Here is a 22,220-nt window from a genome sequence, read left to right as displayed (position 1 = left end):
CTTTTGGCCTTGTCCAGCTATTCTGATTTTATGAAACTTCTTTTTACAACCATCTTCTTGGTAAAACATATGCATATGCTGAGGGATACCTGTACTGTATACTATTAGTGTTGGGCCAAAATTAAAATTTCAAAGATATTCTTTTAGATCAGTGGTTTTCAACCTTTTTCACCTCATGGCACACATAAACTATTAAAATTCTACCACACACTAAAAGAAATATTATATTTTTGGCCGATCTGACAAAAAACAAATAGGTATACTTTTGATTCATTCACACCAGATGGCTATTGTTGTGTTGGCTGTTGTCATTTTTTATTTGACAATCTAAGGGAAAAGAGGCCAGGCCCCTGACTAAATAATCAGGTGTTGCATGTTTTAAATTCTTGCGGCACAGTGGTTGCAAATCGCTGCTTTAGGTTCTGAGATCCCCTGATAATGTATTTCTCGCCATTGGGTCGCTGGGGGTCCTCAGGGGAAGGCATTGTAAGTAGTGCCATGCTCTAGGGCAGCGGTTCTCAACCTGTGGGTCGCGACCCCTTTGGGGGTCGAGCAACCCTTTCACAGGGGTCGCCTAAGACCATCAGAAAACACATATACAATTACATATTGTTTTTGTGATTAATCACTATGCTTTATTTATGTTCAATTTGTAACAATGAAATTGGGGATCACCACAACATGAGGAACTGTATTAAAGGGTCATGGCATTAGGAAGGTTGAGAACCACTGCTCTAGGGGGATGTTGTGTTTAAGCAGAAACGCGATTTTCTCTGTTTTGTTTCAAGTTGCTCTTTTTGCTTCTAATACTCCTTTTGATTCTAAAATAGGATGGCCAGTTAAATGGAATTTCAGATAAACAACAAATAATTTTTTGGTATAAGTTACATGAGATTCTTGTATTTTTATTTACTGAGTCTGGCAAGCTTGGTTTAAATATGTCTAAAGTTTTAGCTATGATAAAGTGAGTCGTGGACTTAAAGTCAGACTAGTGCTGCCACTAACTAGCTTCATGACCTTACAAAGATACTTGACCTCTCTGGGCCTCTTTTTATTTATCTGTAAAAATGAAAAAGTTGGGTTAAATAGCCCCTCAATTCTATGATTAAAGTGATTCTAAAATTTTCTATTCTCAATATATTAGTAAACGTAAGGTACTGAAAATGAAAGGTGAGTGAGAGTAGAAGCAGTTGGTTATCATAAGCTCTCCCATGTAAAGCAATGGTGTGTGGTAACTGTGGGGGTGGAACCTCTGAGAGGGCCTTGTAGAGGCCGTGGGCATGAACAGGCTTCAGCAGGTTTCATGGTGTATTTGCAAAGTAAGGCCCCAGGTCACAGGGAACTACATGTCTGAAGATATAAAGTTGAAGTAAACCCTTTGATTCATTTTTGTAAAAGCGTGAATTAATGGCTTTATCTTCTTTTTTCAAAATTTTTTAATTTTTCAATTACAGTTGGCACTCAGTATTATTTTTATATTGTTGCAGGTGTGCAGCATAGTGGTTCGACATTTATAAAATTTTATGAGGTGATCCCCCCAATAAGTCTAGTACCCACCTGGCACCATACATAGTTATTAGGATATTATTGACTGTGTTCTCTAGGCTGTACTTTAATAATCCCATGATTATTTCGTAACTAATAATTTGTACTTCTTAATCCCTTCACCTTTTTCACCCAGCCCCCAACCCACATCCCTCCTGGCAACCAACAAAATGTTCTCTGTATCTATGAGTCCCAACAACAATTGAAATGCCAGCCTGAAGCACCTTTGCACCAAATCTTGGTGTTCTTATTAAAGAAAAGCTGCCAAATTTTCACCAAGGAAGTGATGCAGTCCTGTTTCTACCATAAAGCTTAAGCTTAAAGTTCTCTGATGTGTGGCCCTTGTGTGATGCAGTCTCACTATGAAGAAACCTTTTTCACTGTGTGGGTTGAGTTTCCCTCTCTCCTCTATGCAGCCTGGCTCTGCTCACAGAACTGGAGGTGTATTTTATTCATCAAAGACTCTTTGTAGGTCGAGCTCTCCAGGTCTCACTTTCACTGTTCCTCTGCTGTATCGTCAGTGTAAATTGACTGCCATCATTCCCAACATATGAGCTCATTTTCAAACTGGGTAACTGTACTCCCACATCTGTTTCCACAAGTTTTCCTCAACCCGCGAGAATGGCTCTCCTGCATTATGTTATCCAAATGTCTGGCATTTATTGGGACTGTCCGGCAAAGCCAGAATAGTGCTTTCTGTGGCCCCAAAACTACCTTCAAAATATAATAGCTCTTTGATAGTTAACTCTTTCACTTCTTATTACCAGGCAACAGTCCTGGTTTTCCTAAGGATATTACTTTCCCTCCATTATATTTGATGAATCTAGTCCCACAGGCTTACGTGTAAGGTACTATGTTCAAGGCTGATCCCAAGGTGCCCTTGTCCTGGGCAATGCTCCTGCTGGAGAACAGCAGGCTGGTTGACTCTCTTCCAGGTGGCCCTCCAGTCTGAACTTCAGAGGAAAGAAAGGCCGGTGAGGGCAATTGCTCGTGCTGGTATACATTTTACCTTTGTGTTAGAAAACCTGTTCTTTCTTTTTTTATATATAGCAAAATATCAGTTTAATCTGTAATTTATAAATTCATTAGTTCAAAGAACACATTATGAGACATACATTAGAATCTGAATTTTCATATCAAACTGCCTTAGATTTGAATACTGGCTTCCCCATTCAGTAAATTTTATGTCCTTAACTCATTTTACTCTTTAAAATTTAGTGTCCTCATCTTTTTAAACCTGCTCTTTCTTAGACTTGCTTCCTCTACAACCCTTCTTACTCTGGAAATCTCAGGTGTTTGTGTTTGACACGTAAGTAGTTCCTTCTGAATTAAAAGAATATCAGCCATGTCTTCAATACTTAGCGAACAGAGTGACGGTGAAGAGAAACAGACTCCATATCTTTTAGGTTGAGTTGTACTAAGTATTCATTACACATGGTACGGTTTGTCCTGGGGACAAGAGTTGGCACACAAGAAGCCCAAATGCTTATGGAAGGTTTATAAATAGTGGCTCTACTGCAAAACCTGTAAGATGATCAATGGCCTTCCCAGCTGGAGTGGCTCAGTGGTTGAGTATCAACCTATGAGGTCACGGTTCGATTCCCAGTCAGGGCATCTGCCAGGTTATGGGCTCAATCCTTAGTGCGGGGCATGCAGGAGACAGCTGATCAATGATTCTCTCTCATCATGGATGTTTCTATCTCTCTCTCCTTCTCCCTTCTTCTTTGACATCAATAAAAAAATATTTTTTAAAAAGATGGTCAATGTCCTTATAAACAAACCAGTCACCTAAGGATGGCTAGTGGCATAGTCTTCAGAAACCAAGCCCGCTGTGCTGAGCTTATGGTCAGGGCTTGCATTCTCTAGGACAGCGGTTCTCAACCTGTGGGTCGAGACCCCTTTGGGGGTCGAAAGACCCTTTCACAGGGGTCGCCTAAGGCCATTAGAAAACACATATAATTACATATTGTTTTTGTGATTAATCACTATGCTCTAATTATGTTCAATTTGTAACAATGAAATTGGGGGTCACCACAACATGAGGAACTGTATTAAAGGGTCGCGGCACTAGGAAGGTTGAGAACCACTGCTCTAGAATGCACTATCACAGGGAACAGGAGAGGATGCCTTCGGATACTGCTGTGGGTTGCAGAACAAGACATGTTGGAAGGTGTTGGAGAGATAAGGCCATTGGGTCATGATCTCCTTCACTTAGCTCTGGTGAAAGAACCCTGCTTAGAGAAGTGCACCCTGTGTCCCCATCTGCTCTGCTCAGAACGAAGCCCATTTCTTACTGTGCTTGTGAAGAGGGTACCTTCCACCTTCCTTTTTCATCCTCAGCCCCAAAGGAATAAAACATCACCCATGACTTCATGGAGCTGGTACCTGAATGTTACATGTCCGCCTTAGAGGGCTCTCTCAGAGGAAAAGTGTTGGAATCGCACTGATACTTGATTTTAGGGAGGTGCCTAGAGAAGAGGGAATCAGGGCTCTCCTCTCTGTGTGGAACCAGAACTGAGTCAATGTATCCCATCCCCAGGATATGGAAGAGACTGTGGAGCAGACTGGAAGCCTGAACATGTATTGCCACTTTGCAAATGGCATTGGGGAGCCCAAGTACATGCCTGTACAATCATGGGAACTTTTGACCCAGACCCTGGCGGAAGCCTTGGAGAATCACAATGAGGTCAACGCAGTGATGGACCTGGTTCTGTTTGAGGATGCCATGCGCCATGTGTAAGTAGCTTCTCTTGTTTTCTTTTCTCAGTTGCCTCCTCATCCCCATATCTAGGGTCTTACCTAGGCATTGGAGGACACTGACAAGCCAGGAATCCAGCTACTTCTTCTATGGAGGTCAAGGGGCAGCTGCTGCTCCTGCCACTGGCCCTAGGGGGCACCCTGGTGCTGACCTCAGGCAGAACAGGAATCATTTCCTTGTCGGTCACTCACAGTCCCTGGGCATGACCACAGTGATATCATGGGAAAGTTTGAGGTAACAAAAGGAGCACCAGACAGCTTAGCATCTGCATCCCAATCCCATTCTAGTCCAAGGGCCAATTTTATAATAATGAGATTGGAGCTTTTTGTTTAAGACAAGTGCACATCTATTTCAAAAGTTAAATTCCTTATAAGAGCCACCCCTCCCTGCCGGCCCAAATTCTTCCAGCCTGTCTCCTGTACTCATGGTCGTAAGCGTAAAAATCTACTTCATCTTCAACTTCTCTGAACTGTTCCATCCTTGATAAATTCTGACTGAGACCTGACTAACTCTGAGCTGAGGACAGCTGGTTTTTCTTCCCCATTCTCTGTACCCCATGGCGTAGAGAGAAGTAAGAACCTCTTTACCCCACACCATCCCAATGGCATTTCTCCTTTTATTCTCCACAAACTCCAGGATTTTTGAAGCACAAGCAACTGGACTTCCATACTCATTACTTCTTCATTACCTCCTCTTCTTACCGGCATCTACTAGCACTTGTTACTCCCATCATTCACCAGCATGCTTCCTGCTGGGACCATCCTTCTCTCTTCCATCATGCCTTTCTTCATTCCTGGCATCTATGTACACCTTGTCCTTCTGCTCCTCGGCCTCCTTAGCTCTAGGGGTCTTTCTTCCATCCCACCTCAGCCACTCATTCACATGTTCCTATCCTGGAACTTCTATCAAGAGTGAACTCACCTCCGAAATCTCAACTTCAAACCTCCCACTCTCTGATTTGCACTGCCTACCCTTCCATTCACCTGCTCCAGTTCCGGTTATTCTTAAACTTTATTGAGACTTTATTTCATGAAAAGAAATAAACTGCTTTCTCAAACTCTTTTGTCCCTTCATCTACCATGTCTTTACTTTCCTCAATCACCATAGGCTCAATCATCCTGGTGCAAGCTCCCTAAACTTTGCTGCCATTGCATCCAGATGACAAAACCCCACTGTCTTCTTATTCCACACCTGCCCCTAAGCTGAAGAAAAATCCCCCACCATGTTGATTATGTTTGCTTCCGTTCATTTAGTCATCACAAAACCCTGAAGAAGGTTCATTTAACATCACATGCCCCATAAATCGGTAACAGCGCTCACACTAATGCAGTCTGGTTCCAGAATGTTTACTCACAACCATCACACTAGATGCTTCTTCACGTGCCTTTTGCCTTCCCCTTATCCAGCGGAAGCTCCTTGATGGCGTGTCCCACTCACCACTGTGTCCAGTAGCTTGGACAGTGCCTGGTGCACAGTGGGTGGGCAGTAAACAATGGCTTTTAAATGAAGGCCAGGGAGGGGGCATTGGGTGGAAGTGCACAAGGGAGAGGAAAATGGGAGACCTCTGTAATCATGTCAACAATAAAATGAAATGTTCACTAATCTTGTTGAAACTTCAATGAGCATTTTCCTCCCCTTTAAGAGCTCCCCGAGCCTGTGTCATAGTCTTGGGATTGAGACAAATTATCTTTTAAGAGTAAATTAAATTTGAGACAATAGCAAGTGATTCAGTCAATGTGGTTTCCAACGTGAGTGATCAAACTGACTAACATTGTTTTAGCAATGGAAGAATAACGGATATAATGAACCGCCCTGAGGGGCAATTTTGAGGAATAAAGTGCATTTGGATGTGTAATTTTAAAATACCACTGCCCGTGGCCCCATCCTTGCACTCCCCTCCCTGCCTGAGGCCCTTCGGCATCTCCGCAGCCCCTACCAGCCAGAACGAGCAGCTGCAGAAAACAGAGCAAACCAGCGCCATGAGAAACACAGATCCATGGCTTCTCATCGCTGCACAGTGCCCACAGCAGAGGCATGTGGACTCACGCCAAAGGTCCCACCTTCTGGTGTCCAAGGTGGGAACAGGGCAGGGCAGAGAGGGGTGGACTGTGTGCGCTTCCACAGGAACGCCCAGGGCCGAGGGGACAGCCAAGGCGAGGGCCTGCATTTACAGGTGCCTGAAGGCCTGTGCTCATTTCTATGGTTTATTGGCTATTTGTTCTCACCACTTGAATTCTTAACATTTTCTTTTGTTTGATTCCCCTACACCTTTCCTAAGCTTCTCTGCTTTTGCTATGAACTCCATAATGGGGCCTGTGGAGTAGTTACAGCACATACTCTATAGATTGAGCCAGGCCCAGGGTCAAATCCTGGCGCTGCCGACCTTTGGCTGTGGGCCTACATGAAGGACAGGTAACCTGCCCAAGCCTGTTTCCTCCTCTAGAGGATGAGGAGGATGAGAATGCCTTTCCGAGGGGTTGTTACTCATGTGGAGTGCTTCGCGCTTGGTGAGCAGTCCGTAGCTGCAAGTCTTTTCTTCCCTCCGTTGTTTCCCCACTGATGGTACAGCTTTGCTCTCCTCCTGGCTCCCTTCACCATCTCAGCAGAGGCTTGTTCTGCTTTGTCTTTAAGCTTCACACCAGACCCTTTCCCTGCACTGGGCCTGATCATAACCTATCTTTTCCTTTTCATTCACTGCCACATGGATCTTCCTGCCTTGTCTTCTCTTAGAAAAAAAGGAACCTCAGATGTACTTGGCGCCCCTTCACTCGAGTATCTGACCCGTTCCTGTGTGTGTGTGTGTGTGTGTGTGTGTGTGTGTGTGTGTGGTCTTCAGTACACCAGCTTCCTCCAGCTGTGCTGTGTACATCGTCAGCTTTTGTTCTTAATCGGCCACAAGTGCTGCAATGAATTAACTTAGATGCCATGCTTTCCCGGCCCAGTAGTCCTTCCGAATATTGATCTTCTCTGTAAATGTTGTAATTTGAATGCAGAGTCCTTTGCCCTCGTCAGAGGTTGTTAATGAATCCCCAGCTGGAGTCTAATGCTGACAGCTGCAGGCTCGCCCATTCTTCTTCGGAAACTTCATCACGAATGATGTGTTTTCCGTTTAGATATTGAGTAGCACGCACCATGCTAAGCTGAGCCGAGGCCTTCTGAAGTAGAGCTGGATGTTAGACAGCCCAGAGAACCAGCTGGACTTCCCCTCATCCTCCAGCTGCCCTCTCTCTTCCATTAATCCATTTCTGGCCCCTCCTTTTTTAATTAGAAGAGGGGACCTGGATATCTTAGCACCAGACTTTCTCCTTTTGTCATTGTCATCAGACACCATCTAATGTAGGCACAGAGCAGACGACTCCTTGACCCAACGTAATGAGCAATTGTGTGCATCACCCCAAATGCGATGCTGGTATTAGGTACATGTTGCTGCTTAACAGAACTGTGTAGGATGCCTTCAGTGCTCTAGCACGACAGAGAGTACAGGGTGATTATACACACTCTTCTGGTATCTAGAAACTATGGTTTAATAAGGGAGCAAGAGCAATGTAAATCTACCTGATACAAGACAGAGTACAGTGTCATAATAAAAAAATTATGAAGTGAAAAAATAAAATTATGAAAGAATTAAGTGCAGCTCAATAAAAAACTCCTAAATGTTTAGGGAAATAAATTTTAACTGCATAAATTTAGGGACATACAATTTAAGTCCAAAAAGCTAAAATTTTCTGTACATAGAAAACATCAAAATGAAAAGATAAAAGTGCCAAATTGAGGGTGGGGGAGGATTTTGAGACATATATAAAGAGGTCTTACAAATTGAGAAGAACACTACAATGGAGAAGTAGGCAATGGACATAAAATTCACAAAGAAGAAATATATAATGATTAATAAGAAAAAGGTTCTAAAATAGATCCAGAGACATAGAAGCATGCAACAGACCTTGGAATCTCAGAGGGAAGGCAGAGGTAGGTGGGCAGGTAGGGAGAGATCAACCAAAGAACTTGTATGCATATATGCATAACTGATGGACACAGACAATAGGATGGTGAAGCCTGGGTGGGGGACAGGGAGGGCTAGATGAGGTCAATATGGGCAAAAAGGGGGCATATGTAATACTTTCAATAATAAAGATTTAATTTTTAAAAAGAAAAATGTTCAGTTATCTAGATATCAAAAAATTAAAACCATAATATTGTCAACCATTAAATAAGCAAAACTTAAAAAAAAAACCTGCCTTGGCCAGTGTTGCTCAGTGATTAGAGTGTTGGCCTGCTCACCAAAGGGTTGTGGGTTCGATTCCCAGTCAAGGGCACATACCTGGTTTGCCAGTTTGATCCCCAGCCACTATCAGGGCATGTGGGAACAGCCAATCAACCAATTGATGTGTCTCTCTCACATCAATTTCTCTCTCTCTCTCTCTCTCTCTCTCTCCCTCTCTCTCTCTCTCTCTTCCTCCCTCCCTCACTTCCACTCACTCTAAAAATCAGTGGAAAAAATATCCTTGGGTAAGAACTAACAACAACAAACACAAGACCCAGTGTCAACAAGGGTGGGGGCAAGACTCCCCTCTGCTGGAGGTGGAAGTTGTTGACTCACACTTCTGCTAGGGTTTCCTTTCAAAAAGCAAAGGCATCCCATAGTAGAGATGAGGTGATAAGGACCCATGGACATGTAGTTTATTGATGCTAATTACATGACTAAGTCATCAGGATATGCAAGAAATTTGCAGTAATAAAATTTAAACCATAGAAGCTTAACAGGAACCCTTTAACCTCATACTCACTCGTATTTTGTTGACATATCAAACCCTACCGCCAAAACTTCCCTCAAGCCCTTCCTCCAAATTGGGGTTAGCTAGACCCTAAGTTGCTCTACCCCTAATTACCACTTGTTAATTTGAATATGGGATTTCTCATTATAATATCGTTAACACAAGATAGGAGGTGGCCTGTGAAAGTCACCCTCAGATCTATCCTCAGCTTTATTTGGGTGGACGTCACCTGAGTTCTTGTTTTGCACATTCTTTGGATCCCAAGATCACCAACACTGTTGTCTCTTCCTCCTCATCTCATCCATTTCTCCACGGTGGCTTCATTACTGTGTTATGTATCCCCAAATTCACTGGCTTAACGCATTTTCATTCAACTAACCCTGCCTAACATATTCTCATCCTCCGATATTCACCTTTTGATGCTACCATTCTGGAGGCGGTTTTTCAATATGTATCATAAGCCATAAAAATTGTCATACTGTTTGACTTGGAAATTTTGCTTCTAGGAACTTATGCTATTGAACATAAATATATGAACTAAAAATATTCACATAGCATTAGTAATAACTGGAAAATGTATGAAACAACCTAAATATCCAACAGGAGGCTATTACAGACAAGGAATTTATTTGGTATAATGGAAAATTGTGCCACAATTAAAAGCATGGTTTAGCAGATTACTCAGTGGCGTAGGGAAATAATCACAGCATACTGCTAAACTAAAAGAATGATTTCAAAACACTATGTTCAATGTACAATGTGAACCCCATTTTGAAAATATATGGGATAGAAATATATTGAGTTTTCAGATGTAATAAAGTATGTACACATAAATATATACCTATAAGCATACAGACGCTAGAAAAACTTCAGAAGGACATATAATTAATGTTGATAGTGTTTATGCAAGATAGAATTGTAGTTTTTTCTGTTTCATGCATTTTTTATAACAAATAGTTACTGTTTTTAAGATGAGAAAAGGGAATGGGAGTTATTCTTATAGAGAATGTAGATATCTTACATAGGTCTGTACGTAGTGTTGAAGGGAATTTTTTAAAAATATATTTTATTGATATTTTACAGAGAGGAAGGGAGAGGGATAGAGCGTTAGAAACATCAATGAGAGAGAAACATCAATCAGCCGCCTCCTGCACACTCCCCACTGGGGATGTGCCCGCAACCAAGGTACATGCCCTTGACTGGAATCGAACCTGGGACCCTTGAGTCCGCAGGCTGACGCTCTATCCACTGAGCCAAACCAGTTAGGGCTGAAGGGAATTTTTAAAAATGGTGGTGGTGGCCTGGAGGGCAGGCTGTGAGCAGCGCGATGGAGGAGTGGCATTTGGGGAGGGGGTGGAGGAGTGGGTTGCTCTGGAGGGCCTGGGGATGTTTCCCCATTGCTGGGTGAGTAAAGTACCGCTGCAAAGGGAAGAATCCAGAAGCCAAGGAAGTGGGTGTCTTGTAGGGCTGGCACTAAGAATCCACAAATGTTCATTAGAAGGGCATCATCATCCAGGAAGGGTGAGAGAGCTGAGAGCTGTCAGCCTCTGTTATTCGCTGACTAATTTTGCTTCTGTCTATGCTTGTCCTATGGCCTTGCCCTGACTTTTTTTCTAATTGTATGCTTTCTACTTTTCCCTTTTCCCTGCCCCCTCCTCTTGCCCAAAAGCACAGAGAGATGAAGTCACATGAAGTGGGGAGGTGGCAGAGTCAGGATTAGCTGGGGAGTGGGAGGGGCTAAGCCCTGGTCCCCTCATCCTTGCCATCACATGCCCCCTCCAGCCCTGCCTGGAAGCTCTGAGCTGTTCCTCCACTGCCCACCATGGCAACTTCAATCCATTTAGTCAAGAAGGTAAGACCAGGTATGGGAACAATTTAAGTCAAGTTTCCCACAGCTGAGCCCATGATCCGCTCCAGGAAGGTTCTAGTTCCCACTCACTGAGCACACCCCTCACTGTGCACGCCCCTCACTGTGCACCCTCCTCACTGTGCATGCTCCTCACTGTGCACACCCCTCACTGTGCACGCCTCTCACTGTGCACACACCTCACTGTGCACGCCTCTCACTGTGCACACACCTCACTGTGCAGGCTCCTCACTGTACACGCCTCTCACTGTGCACACCCCTCACTGTGCAGGCTCCTCACTGTGCACGCCTCTCACTGTGCACACCCCTCACTGTGCACACCCCTCACTGTGCACACCCCTCACTGTACACGCCTCTCACTGTGCACACCCCTCACTGTGCACAGCCCTCACTTGCACACCCCTCACTGTGCACACCCCTCACTGTGCACGCCTCTCACTGTGCACACCCCTCACTGTGCACGCTCCTCACTGTGCACGCCTCTCACTGTGCACACCCCTCACTGTGCACGCCCCTCACTGTGCACGCCTCTCACTGTGCACACACCTCACTGTGCACGCTCCTCACTGTGCACGCTCCTCACTGTGCACGCCCCTCACTGTGCACGCCTCTCACTGTGCACACACCTCACTGTGCAGGCTCCTCACTGTGCACGCTCCTCACTGTGCATGCCCCTCACTGTGCACGCCTCTCACTGTGCACACACCTCACTGTGCAGGCTCCTCACTGTGCACGCCTCTCACTGTGCAGGCTCCTCACTGTGCACGCCTCTCACTGTGCACACACCTCACTGTGCATGCCCCTCACTGTGCACCCCCCTCATTGTGCATGTTCCTCACTGTGCTCGCCTGTCACTGTGCTCACCCCTCACTGTGCACCCTCCTCACTGTGCACCCTCCTTACTGTGCATGCCCCTCACTGTGCACACCCCTCACTGTGCACCCTCCTCACTGTGCACACTCCTCACTGTGCACCCTCCTCACTGTGCACGCCCCTCACTGTGCACGCTCCTCACTGTGCACCCTCCTCACTGTGCACCCTCCTCACTGTGCACCCTCCTCACTGTGCACACCCCTCACTGTGCACCCTCCTCACTGTGCACACCCCTCACTGTGCACGCTCCTCACAGAAAGCCTGACTGAAGTTTGGCGCCTCTGCTTCCTTCCCTACAGCTGCCGCATCAATCGCATCCTGGAGTCCCCACGGGGCAACGCGCTGCTGGTGGGGGTGGGTGGGAGTGGCAAGCAGAGCTTGACCAGGCTGGCGGCCTTCATTAGCTCCATGGACGTGTTCCAGATCACGCTGCGCAAAGGCTACCAGATCCTGGACTTCAAGGTATGGAGGAGGGCCTGTGGGGGGAGGCCAGCCTTCCTCCAAATGCCCACGCTCCCTCTCATTGGCTCTCAGATCCCTTGCCCAGAACCTCTGCTTAGCTGTCCATCCATTTTCTCCTTCGATTCTGGGCTGATGAGGTGAGAGGCCCTTTTCAGCCTGAGAGCATGGCCTTCCCAGGTCTGTGGCCTTCCCAGGTCTGTGACCCAGGACGTCAGCTGCTTCAGCTACATCTGTGCAGCCTCAACTCTCACACCAATCGGAAGCACATCTATGTCAAGTGTGCTCACAGCTCTACGACTTAGGAGCAACTCTGACAGTCTGTCCAAGTTCTATAAGGAATTCATCTTTTAAACATGTGTTTAGTAACCACCAGCTTCCGGGACCTTCAGTGGCATTTCCTGGTTTCAGAATCAGGCACTTGGGAGCCACAATGTGGGCCTAGAAAGAGGAGCAAGGCTTTCTCTATAGCTTTTGAAGGCCACTTGGCCCAGCCCCCTCCCATTTATCCATGGCCACAGCAGGGCTCGGGAGAGAGTCGTGATGTAATTTCCATGAGAATGCTGCTCTTGCCATCCCTTGGAGAATTCTAGCCAGCACTGAGCCAGGTCCACCCGCCAGCCTTCATAAGCTCTCAGCCAGGGGTGCCTACTGCTGCTCTGAAACCACAGCTCAGAATCTCAGTGATTGGCTGAAACTAAGGTCATTCAAGTAGGTCACGTTCACAGTAGGTCAATCTTTACTGCTTCTATAAAAGAGAAGACAACACTGTGAATAAGAGAATTATGCATTTACAGAATGACCCATGACTGTGGTTCTCAACCTTGGCTATACACAGAAACCTTTCAAATAATGCTGGTGCCTGCATCCCACCCCCCAGAAATTCTGACTCACTTAGTCTGGGCAGCTGCCTGGGCACCAGGACTTTTCAAAGAATCCCCCAGATGATTCTAATGAAAGTTGAGAGGCATTGTCTTCGGTAATTCTGCAAATGCATGGATTTGAGAACCATTGATCTAAAGGGAGTTTATTAACTTTAAAGGGGAATTTATTTGAACATGAACGACTACTGTAAGGACATGTATGAGGCCGTTAAAGAATGAGCTTTGAGTGGTGCAAGAGGCAGAAGACCAGCATTAGGGACTGATGGCTAAGCTTTATGAGAGGGATACAACAAAGGAACCAAGACTGACTAAACTGGAAAACTTCAGGGCTTGGAATCCTAGCCCAAAACTGTATCTACCTGCAATTTTGAATGGATGTTAATTTTCTACCAGGCAAGTCTGTGTGTGTGTGCGCTCATGCGCGCACGCGTGCATGAATACATGTTTTTTGCAACACAAGTGTTTTTGCTGGAGCTAGTCATAAGAAAATAAGATGCTGCTAGAATAAAATATATACATGCCCAGGCAAGTATCCCCAAGTGCCTTTTTTAAATTATCACCCAAGGACAATTCATTGATTTTTAGAGAGAGGGGAAGAGGGAAGGAAGAAGAGAGAGAGAGAGAGAGAGAGAGAGAGAGAGAGAGAGAGAGAGAGAGAAATTTGTTGCTGCTTGCATGCACCTGCCCCAACCAAGGCTGGATTTAGCCCACAACCTGACTGGGAATAGAACCCCAACCCTTCAGTGTACAGGACAATGCTCCAACCAACTGAGCCATCTGGCCAGGGCCCCCAGTGTCTTGCTCTGTGAAAACCTAGAGCACTCACTTGCCTCCTGAGGCAGGTCATTCACTGCATGATGATATGAGTCTTCCCTGTCCTTTGAAAAGCTGTTACCTCTGTGCACAAAGCAGGAGCTCTAGAAGCTAACAAGGAGCCACCATGGTTTTATGAAGTAAAGCTCATCACTATTTAATTTTACCTGCCCACCTCTATTGCAACCAAGGCCTGGGAATGAGGTGTATTATCCTGTCAGTGCAAATGGAGCTCTTCTCTACCTCCCGCTGCCATTTTGCTTTATTTCCAATGAAAGTAGACAAGAAAATGGCCCATTCCTGAAGAGTGGGTGGGGATCGCTTGCAAGAAGGCCCTCTTCACAGAGATCTCTGATATTGATTGTTTCTGCAGATGGATCTGGCCGGCTTGTGCCTGAAAGCCGGGGTGAAAAATCTCAGCACAGTGTTTCTCATGACTGATGCCCAAGTGGCCGATGAGAAGTTCCTTGTGCTCATCAATGATCTTTTGGCATCTGGTAAGAGACTCTTTGTACCTGAGTATCTAATAGATTTTCCCTGGAGTTGGAGTCATTTGGTCCAAGGTCAGAGAAATGAGGGAGAAAACTGATACAGTGGAGAACTGGTTCATCAAGGTTTTTCTAGGATTGATGCTGGGCCTGCTGATCTGGCTTTTACATTTACTTTTCATGGCAAAATAGACAATAATCTCAGGGCTTTCTCGGGACTAGATTTGAGAATCAGAAAAACAAGTTAAAGGCCTGTGGTTCCCTCCCCAAAGTCAAGTCAGAGCGAAACTAGAATGCGTGCAGTTTTTTCAAGTAGGTTAGGCATTAGCAGGAAGATACACGGAGAGAGAACATGCACAAAAACATACACAATCGGGCAAGGTTAGGTTGTCAGTTTAATTAATCAAGGATTCAGAACTTTTGGGAAGCAAAGTGGAAGCAGGAACAGTATCTCTTCATGGTTTTCTTGGTTTTCAAAGAACTTGACAGGGGATGTCAACTGCTCTATGACACTATATATGAAAAATAGGACTTCAGTCAAAAGTTCAAATCTTGACATTTTGCTGTTCTTATTGATCCCTGTTTATTTAGGAATTCAGGACTTAGGTCAACCATTCTAGGAAAAATATATATATATATATATATATAATCTGATATATAAATAGGCTAGAAGCCCAATGCATGAAATTCGTGCAAGAGTAGGCCTTCCTTCCCCCAGCTGCTGGATCCAGCTACCCTCTGACACCCGGGACCCGGGCTTCCCTCACAGCCCTGGCTTCGTCCGGAAGGTCATCCTGAAGGACATCCAGTCTAATTATTATATTAAACTTTTATTATTATGGATATACCCAAGAAGACAATATAGTACATAAATTATGCATTTTTATAAGTGTGGTATGTGTATATATTTATATTAATTTAAAGGGGAAATTTAAATTCTGACTCTTAAACCAGATTCAGCATCTGCAAAACCACCTCTTCATCTGGGTTAAAAAATAAAATAGTCAGTGCACAGATGTTCCTAAATAAAATTTCTGCCTCCAGGTTTCCAGCATTCCAGAAAGCTAATTTCTCCACAATTCATACCCTGTCTCTAACTGAATACTCTTTAGTTTATAGAGTCCCAAGACCATGACCACAGTATTCTCTCCCATAGTCTATCTCATGCCCTGTATTCAGGGTGGCTCCTGCCATGCAATCCTAGGAACTTTACTGCTTCAGAACCATTGTCTGCTTCAAACTGTGCACCCTTATACCCCAGGCCATTTTACTCTTACGTCCACCAAGAGCCACTGGTCCCTGGCCCAGATCACTCACTAGCAGGCTCTGTGGGCAAATGTTAGCTTGTTTATGGTGAGGACCAGAATTTCAAGTCCCTTACTGTGCTGGCTCCAAGTCTTACCTGATCCCACACTCTTGTATCTTTCCCAACTTGCCCTAATTAAGTTAATTTTAGACCCAGGAGTTTGCCTCCTAGCTCTTATACCTCTTCTCCTCCAATATAATAAGTGCTTCCTTTCCTAAATACTATTTTTTAACATCCCACTAACTCTACAGCAGTATATCCCCTATAGCATTGCCTCACCTTTTATTATTTTACTACATAATGAGAGAGGGGTCCAATTATCCTCCCGCCCTCAAGCTGCACCCTAACGTCTAACTTCTAACACAGCCACAGAGGGTGAAATTGTGCTTCCAAGGCCTTATAGCTTTGGAGATGCCAGGCGTGTTGCCACCCTCACCCTGTGCCTCAACTGGCTCCAATCCAGCCAGGGCACCTTCTCCTAAAATTATGTCAGAGGCATAGAAGATGCTATACTTTTACCAATTGAAATTTCAGTCCTCACATATTTTTAATTTTTCATTTAGGAAAAAAAAAACATTTTTTTCAAGTTTAAGTGAGTTTCTGTAGCCCTACCCAGTGAAAGCAGTGCATTCAGGCAGCTTCAATGTCACAGAGCTTGAAGCTCCTACTTCCCTTTTAAGGCTTCCATATGAAAACAAGACTTACAAACATATTGTAATCGAGATAAAAGTAAAAGTAATACCTTTCTACTCTAATCTTGCTTCCTTTTTTCTTAACTACTTTGACAAAGAGAATAGAGCATATCTTTGTTCTAATTTTCCCTGTCAAGTTAATAATTTCCGGCTAGAAATTAACTGCCTGCCAATTCAGGGATTCTGCCAGTCTAGAGCGACAGGGATTCCTCGGAAACTCCCCATCCCGTTAGTTTTTCAATTTTATGGAGTTGTGCAATCACTTTATTCTTATATAAGAGTAGAGACTAGGAAACTGCAATCAGGCTACCTTGCCATTAACTCACCCCTGTTATCTACAAGTTATCTACAAGTCCCGTTAGGTTGAAGATAAAGGTACGGTGAGTGAATTCCACTTTTCAACTCTCCTCCAAGAGCATCTTCCCCAGGACCTACTCATCTCACACCAAAGGCTACCTGGTTTCCTCCCACACTTCTTTAGCTCACTGTTTCATCTCTTGGTTTCTGGCACCATTTCCAAAATCAGATACTGATGGTACTCAGCTCATTAATCCAAATTCTGACACCAACCAAACATTTCAGAACCTGTCTTTGTATCAGTTGTATCTCAGGCAGATTATAAATAGACAGGAAGAAATCTTACACACAAAGTTCTTAAACTCCTGGTTTAATTAGCAAAAGATACATAACTGTATAAGAGGCAGGGTGGCCACCCGATCAGAGCAAATGAAATAAAGCATATCTTTGATCACTTCCCTTGGCTTACCAGGATCCTTAATGGGGGTCATGTGGCTGCTGGTGAAACTATGGATGAAATATTTGCCCTAACTTGAATCTGAAACATTTAATTCTTGCTCTGTTCTTATTTTTCAATATAATTACTTCTGGAGAGTATACACTGGCCATCAAACCCAGGTATTTATAAAATTCTTACCAAATTTGTTCTCTCTTGGTTCTTGAACCAAAATCAGCATCAGCAAGGCCCTATGCTCTGGGTTTCTGGGGCAGCACGTGCATCCAGCTTTCCATCATTCCAGAAAGCCCATTTTATGGCAGTCCCAGCTGAGAAGGCTGAGTATGCTCCAGGTGTGGTGTCTTTTTCTCTCCTGACTCCGCCAGATTTCATGCTCCATTTTACTTTGGGATTTTATGTTGAGACTTCCCTTTCGTTTTTCAAAAAGCTTAATTCTTCACTCCAGAATTAAGGTTTCTCTTTCCTGGCCCAACTAGGTCACTTTTTCTAATCATATATTCAAAACTATTTATTATGCTTCCATGTTCAGCATGTGCTATGCTCAGAAATGAGTATCACACAGCCTCTATGTGGTCTGTTGGAATAGTTCATATCCAATTGTGTCATCTCTTTTGTAAAGTCATATGCCTCTCCATCTCTGAACCAGACTGTTTTTTAATTATTTGAGCCAAATCTCCTTTTGATATATAGAACATGTAAAGATCACCTCATCTACAATGTGCTGAACACTAGATCCAAGATGGTCATGTTAGTGGTCTGCACACATCACATGAAAATGTGGAGTCTGGAAATGTTTGTAACAGACATGGCATTGGATTACTCTTCTCCCATGAGCACCTGGAACTGGGTTTCCTGTCAAGCACACACATACACTGTGGTCTCACGGCATCTATTCACTAGATGCATCCTTGAACCACAGACAGCGAAGATCTAAACAGCACCTGTTTGGTTTCCCAGCTGCCACGCAGAAATGCCAAAAGGGCAATGCAAAAATATGCTTGCATAATCAGCCTTTTCTTTTCTTCATGTGATACTAACTTCTCATCCAAGTTATTTGAGTCCATGTCTCTGTGTACTCTCCTACGTTGCTAAACTCTCGCTCACCACCTACATCCAAGAGATCATCAGCTGCCACCAGTTTTACCCCTTGACCATTTCTGAATCCATATCTTTTCTATCATGGCTCCCACTGATCTTTTCATCCTTCATTTTAACTCATCTCCCTGCCTCCCAGGCAATCTTCCCTCGAATCCATTCTCCTCACTACTTCCAAAATTATCTATCTAATCTCAAATTCCTTCATTAGATGCTCACTAAATGCAGAACAAGATCTTTTTGTACAGAAAAATAGTCTGCCTTTGACCTGCTTCCTCCCTCCTTCCTAGCTCCTGTTCCCCCATTTTGATCTCATAATTTCTCTCTTCTTGACAGGACACTGCCCTGTTTCCTGACATCCTTACTCACACTCTTCCTTTGGAACCTCACGCCCTTCTCCTTCTTTGTCTGGATTAACTTCTACCCACATTACAAGACTCATCTTGGGTGTTATCTCTGTAGGGGATCGGCACTGACCACTGTCACCCTGAGGAATGAGAAGCATCCCTCCATGTTTCTATCACACCCAATGGCTACACACACCACCATTGCATTAAATAACACTGTTAGCTCGTAAAAGGCAGAGACTCTGTTGTCTGTTGTTGATTAAATTTTTGTTATAACATAATCCAGAGACACAAAATATAAAGATTAAATAACTACCACCCAGTTTAGGAAATAAAACAATACCGATATAATTGAAATGCTCTGTGGAGACTATTGTTTTCATCATTTATACTTTCAGCCCCTCATGCATCTCCTGGCCCATAATTAGTATTCAGAAGGCATTTGTCAAACTGAGGTGAACAACGTCATGAGAATGATGTTCTGTCTAACACATTAGATATTACTATCGAACCTTGAGAAGGTTTCCAGCCATAGAGAGAGAGGGACTGGGTGCTAAGATAGTTATTACTTTCCCTTGCTTTTTCTCCCTTGAGACCAGGGGAATGTTTTTGAAAAAGGTTAGGCCTAGATGGGGTCAAAGTCACTAAGCCAGTGTAAAGCTAACTAATTCAGAGAATCTAACCCTCTCCTTTGCCCTTTTTATCACCAAGCGCCAACTAACTGAACCATCTTACACTATCAGGATCTCCTCCCACAAAAGTAGTTGTAGCTTCTGAGAGCCCCAGACTAACACAGAGAAGATGATTAGTCTGACTCACCACACATTAGGGCATGTTAATGACCACATGGATCCTGCAAGCATTTGGAGGCAGAAATAGGGCTTCCCAACTTGAGGTCTCAGGAGGAAACTTCTCAAATATTTAAACAGCCTCTGCCTGTGTCAGCACAAAACCCCCTCTGGCAGTTCAGTTTCCTGCTCCAGCATGGCTACCTACATCACACGATAAGTGACAGGAACATTGTCAGGAGAAATTGGGGGAATACATCTGAAAATGCAAACCTTATTTCCAGTTCAGAGGTGTTCATCCCCAGATACTCCATCTGGTGATCACCTTCTGGGATCTTGGGGTCTTGTCACAAACGCCACCATCGTAGGAACATGGAAAAGGTCTGCAAATGGCCTGGAGGCTTTCAACATTTTGGCACTAAGGGTTTCCCATAACCCAGGGTAAGCAAACTGTCTCTGAAAGAATCAGAAAGTAAATATTTTCAGCTTTGCAGACCATCCTGTTTCTGCCACGACTCCTCAACTCCGTTCACTGTAGTGTGAAAACAGCCAGATAGCACCTAAATGAGTGAATGTGGCAATGGCCAATAAAACTTTATTTATGAACAATAAAATTTGAACTTTGTCATTTTCATGTGTCATTAAATATTATTACACTAATTTTTTTCCATCATCAAAAATTAGCTTGCAGGCCATCCAAAAAGGAACAGAGACCATGGTTAGCCGGAAGACCCTAATTTGCTTCCTCAGTATCCATGATCTTATTCATAACACACCAAAAAGGCATACACCTATTTTAAATAAGAGAAAGATGAAGAATGCAGGTCTATTATTAGAGATGATAAGACCAAAAGGAATCCAATTTCTTGCTGGCGGGCTGTAGGATATTAATAGATAAAGAAATGCAGATTGTGAGAGAGGCAAAGGAGAAAAGACAGCCACTACAGGCTGTCAGCCCCTAAGCTGATGAGAATGGCTTATGCCAATTCTATTGGAATATTTCTCTTTTAAAGAACTTGGAGCTTGGCCAGTGTTGCTCAGGGGATGAGCATCAACCTTTGAACCAGGAGGTCATGGTTCAATTCCAAGTCAGGGCAAATGCCCGAGTTATGGGCTCAATCCACAGTAGGGAGCATGCAGGGGGCAGCCAATCAATGATTATCTCTCATTATTAATGTTTCCATCGTTCTCTCTCCCTCTCCCTTCCTCTCTGAAATCAATACAAATATATTTTTAAATATATGCTTAAAAAAAAAGACTGCCCAGAACTTACTGAATCCAACACATGCTAAATGTCATTTCATTTTCCTCACAATTTTCTCTGACCCATTTTTATCAAATGAGTCTGAAATGGGTTATTCTATTAATGAGATATTTACTTTGACAAGTTATAGTACAGATTGTTTTATATGCATGCTATGAAATAACTTACTGAATGGAAATTAAATTCACTCAATTAAGGAAAAAAGGTAAATGATTATTTTCATGATAATTTTTTTCTATTTGAACCTCTTAAATGATTAAGTCTAATTAGTATAAAACAGTTAGTAAACGCCTGGCTGGATTAGCATTGTCAAACTTCATTGTCAGAAAGTTAGCATGAGTTTCTTCCAGATACAGTAGTTCCGGGAAGTGCAGCAGCCTCAGTGATGAGGAGTCATAGTTCCTGATTGCTCTGATACAGGCCATGTGCCAAGCCACCCATCTTCGAGGCCCTCAACCCAGTCCACAGGGAAGCAGCATGGGGAGGGTGGCCCCGTGGCTCTGCTGTCTCTAACATTTCTATGACGCCAACATTTCCGTGTTGGTTGTGGAGGAAGGAAGAAACGTGAATGTGAAGAACTTTAAGGAAGAGCTTGTATATGATTCCAGGTCCACATAGTTTCAATACCCACCTAAAGCCTTGTACTGGAAAGCTTTTCTGATACCCATAGAATATCCTAGAGCAGTGGCTCTCAACCTTCTGGCCCTTTAAATACAGTCCCTCATGTTGTGACCCAACCATAAAATTATTTTCGTTGCTACTTCATAGCTGTAATGTTGCTACTGTTATAAATCATAATGTAAATATCTGATATGCAGGATGGTCTTAGGCGACGCCTGTGAAAGGGTCATTCGACCACCAAAGGGGTCGCGACCCACAGGATGAGAACCGCTGTGAGAGCCACATTCACCCTTACATCACGCCCACTGTTTCAGATTTTAGCTCTAGCAACGCTGCCTTGTTCTTACCTCCCTCAAGTTCATCTCTCTCTTTGAGAAAGCTTATGTCAGTATCAGCCACACGACTATCTTATACCTCTCAGTCTGTCTCCATTTCTTCACAGTTTCCTCCTTTCCTCCCATATGACCATTTGTCCTTCCCATGGCCAGCTCTTCCATCTGATCTAGGAGCCCACGCCCTGGCTCCTGATTCAGAAATTTGTTCTATTCTGTCTCTCCTTCCCATTTCTGAATCTCCCTCACAGTTTTCACATCCTCATGCCCACATTTACTTTTTTTCCTTTATGTTTTGCTATATTTTTATAACATATGTTGGACATACAAAAATAATAAAACAAACACCCATGCAATTATGGTCAATGTTGCAAAGAAGAAACCTCTGGTGTGCATGTGCAAGAGTTTCTTCACACTCAGGGCCCAAAACTTGGATTACCGAATCGTCTGGTTTGTGCCTTTCAAATTGACAAAAAAGGGCCAAGTTGCTCTCCAGAGCAGTGGTACAAATTTGCTCTTTGAGCAAAGCCTGTTTCTTCCTAACCTCCTTTGGTTTATCTGA

The 22,220-nt window shown here is 43.9% G+C and overlaps 1 protein-coding gene across 1 annotated transcript in view; it reads left to right on the top strand.

The window, feature by feature from the left end:
- The window catches only part of DNAH9 (dynein axonemal heavy chain 9), a 343,788-nt gene that overhangs the window by 193,555 nt on the left and 128,013 nt on the right, over window positions 1–22,220 (top strand). Inside the window, exons 43-45 of the mRNA XM_059668596.1 lie at window positions 4,085–4,281; window positions 12,115–12,277; window positions 14,345–14,468. Of these exons, the coding sequence (XP_059524579.1) occupies window positions 4,085–4,281; window positions 12,115–12,277; window positions 14,345–14,468 (484 nt within the window). The remainder of the gene's footprint in view (window positions 1–4,084; window positions 4,282–12,114; window positions 12,278–14,344; window positions 14,469–22,220) is intronic.

Source organism: Myotis daubentonii, chromosome 16 (assembly GCF_963259705.1).
Source record: "Myotis daubentonii chromosome 16, mMyoDau2.1, whole genome shotgun sequence".
In the NCBI taxonomy this organism is placed as follows: Eukaryota; Metazoa; Chordata; class Mammalia; order Chiroptera; family Vespertilionidae; genus Myotis; species Myotis daubentonii.
Note: the sequence above shows the minus strand (reverse complement) of the source record. Positions and strands in the feature narration are given on the sequence as shown.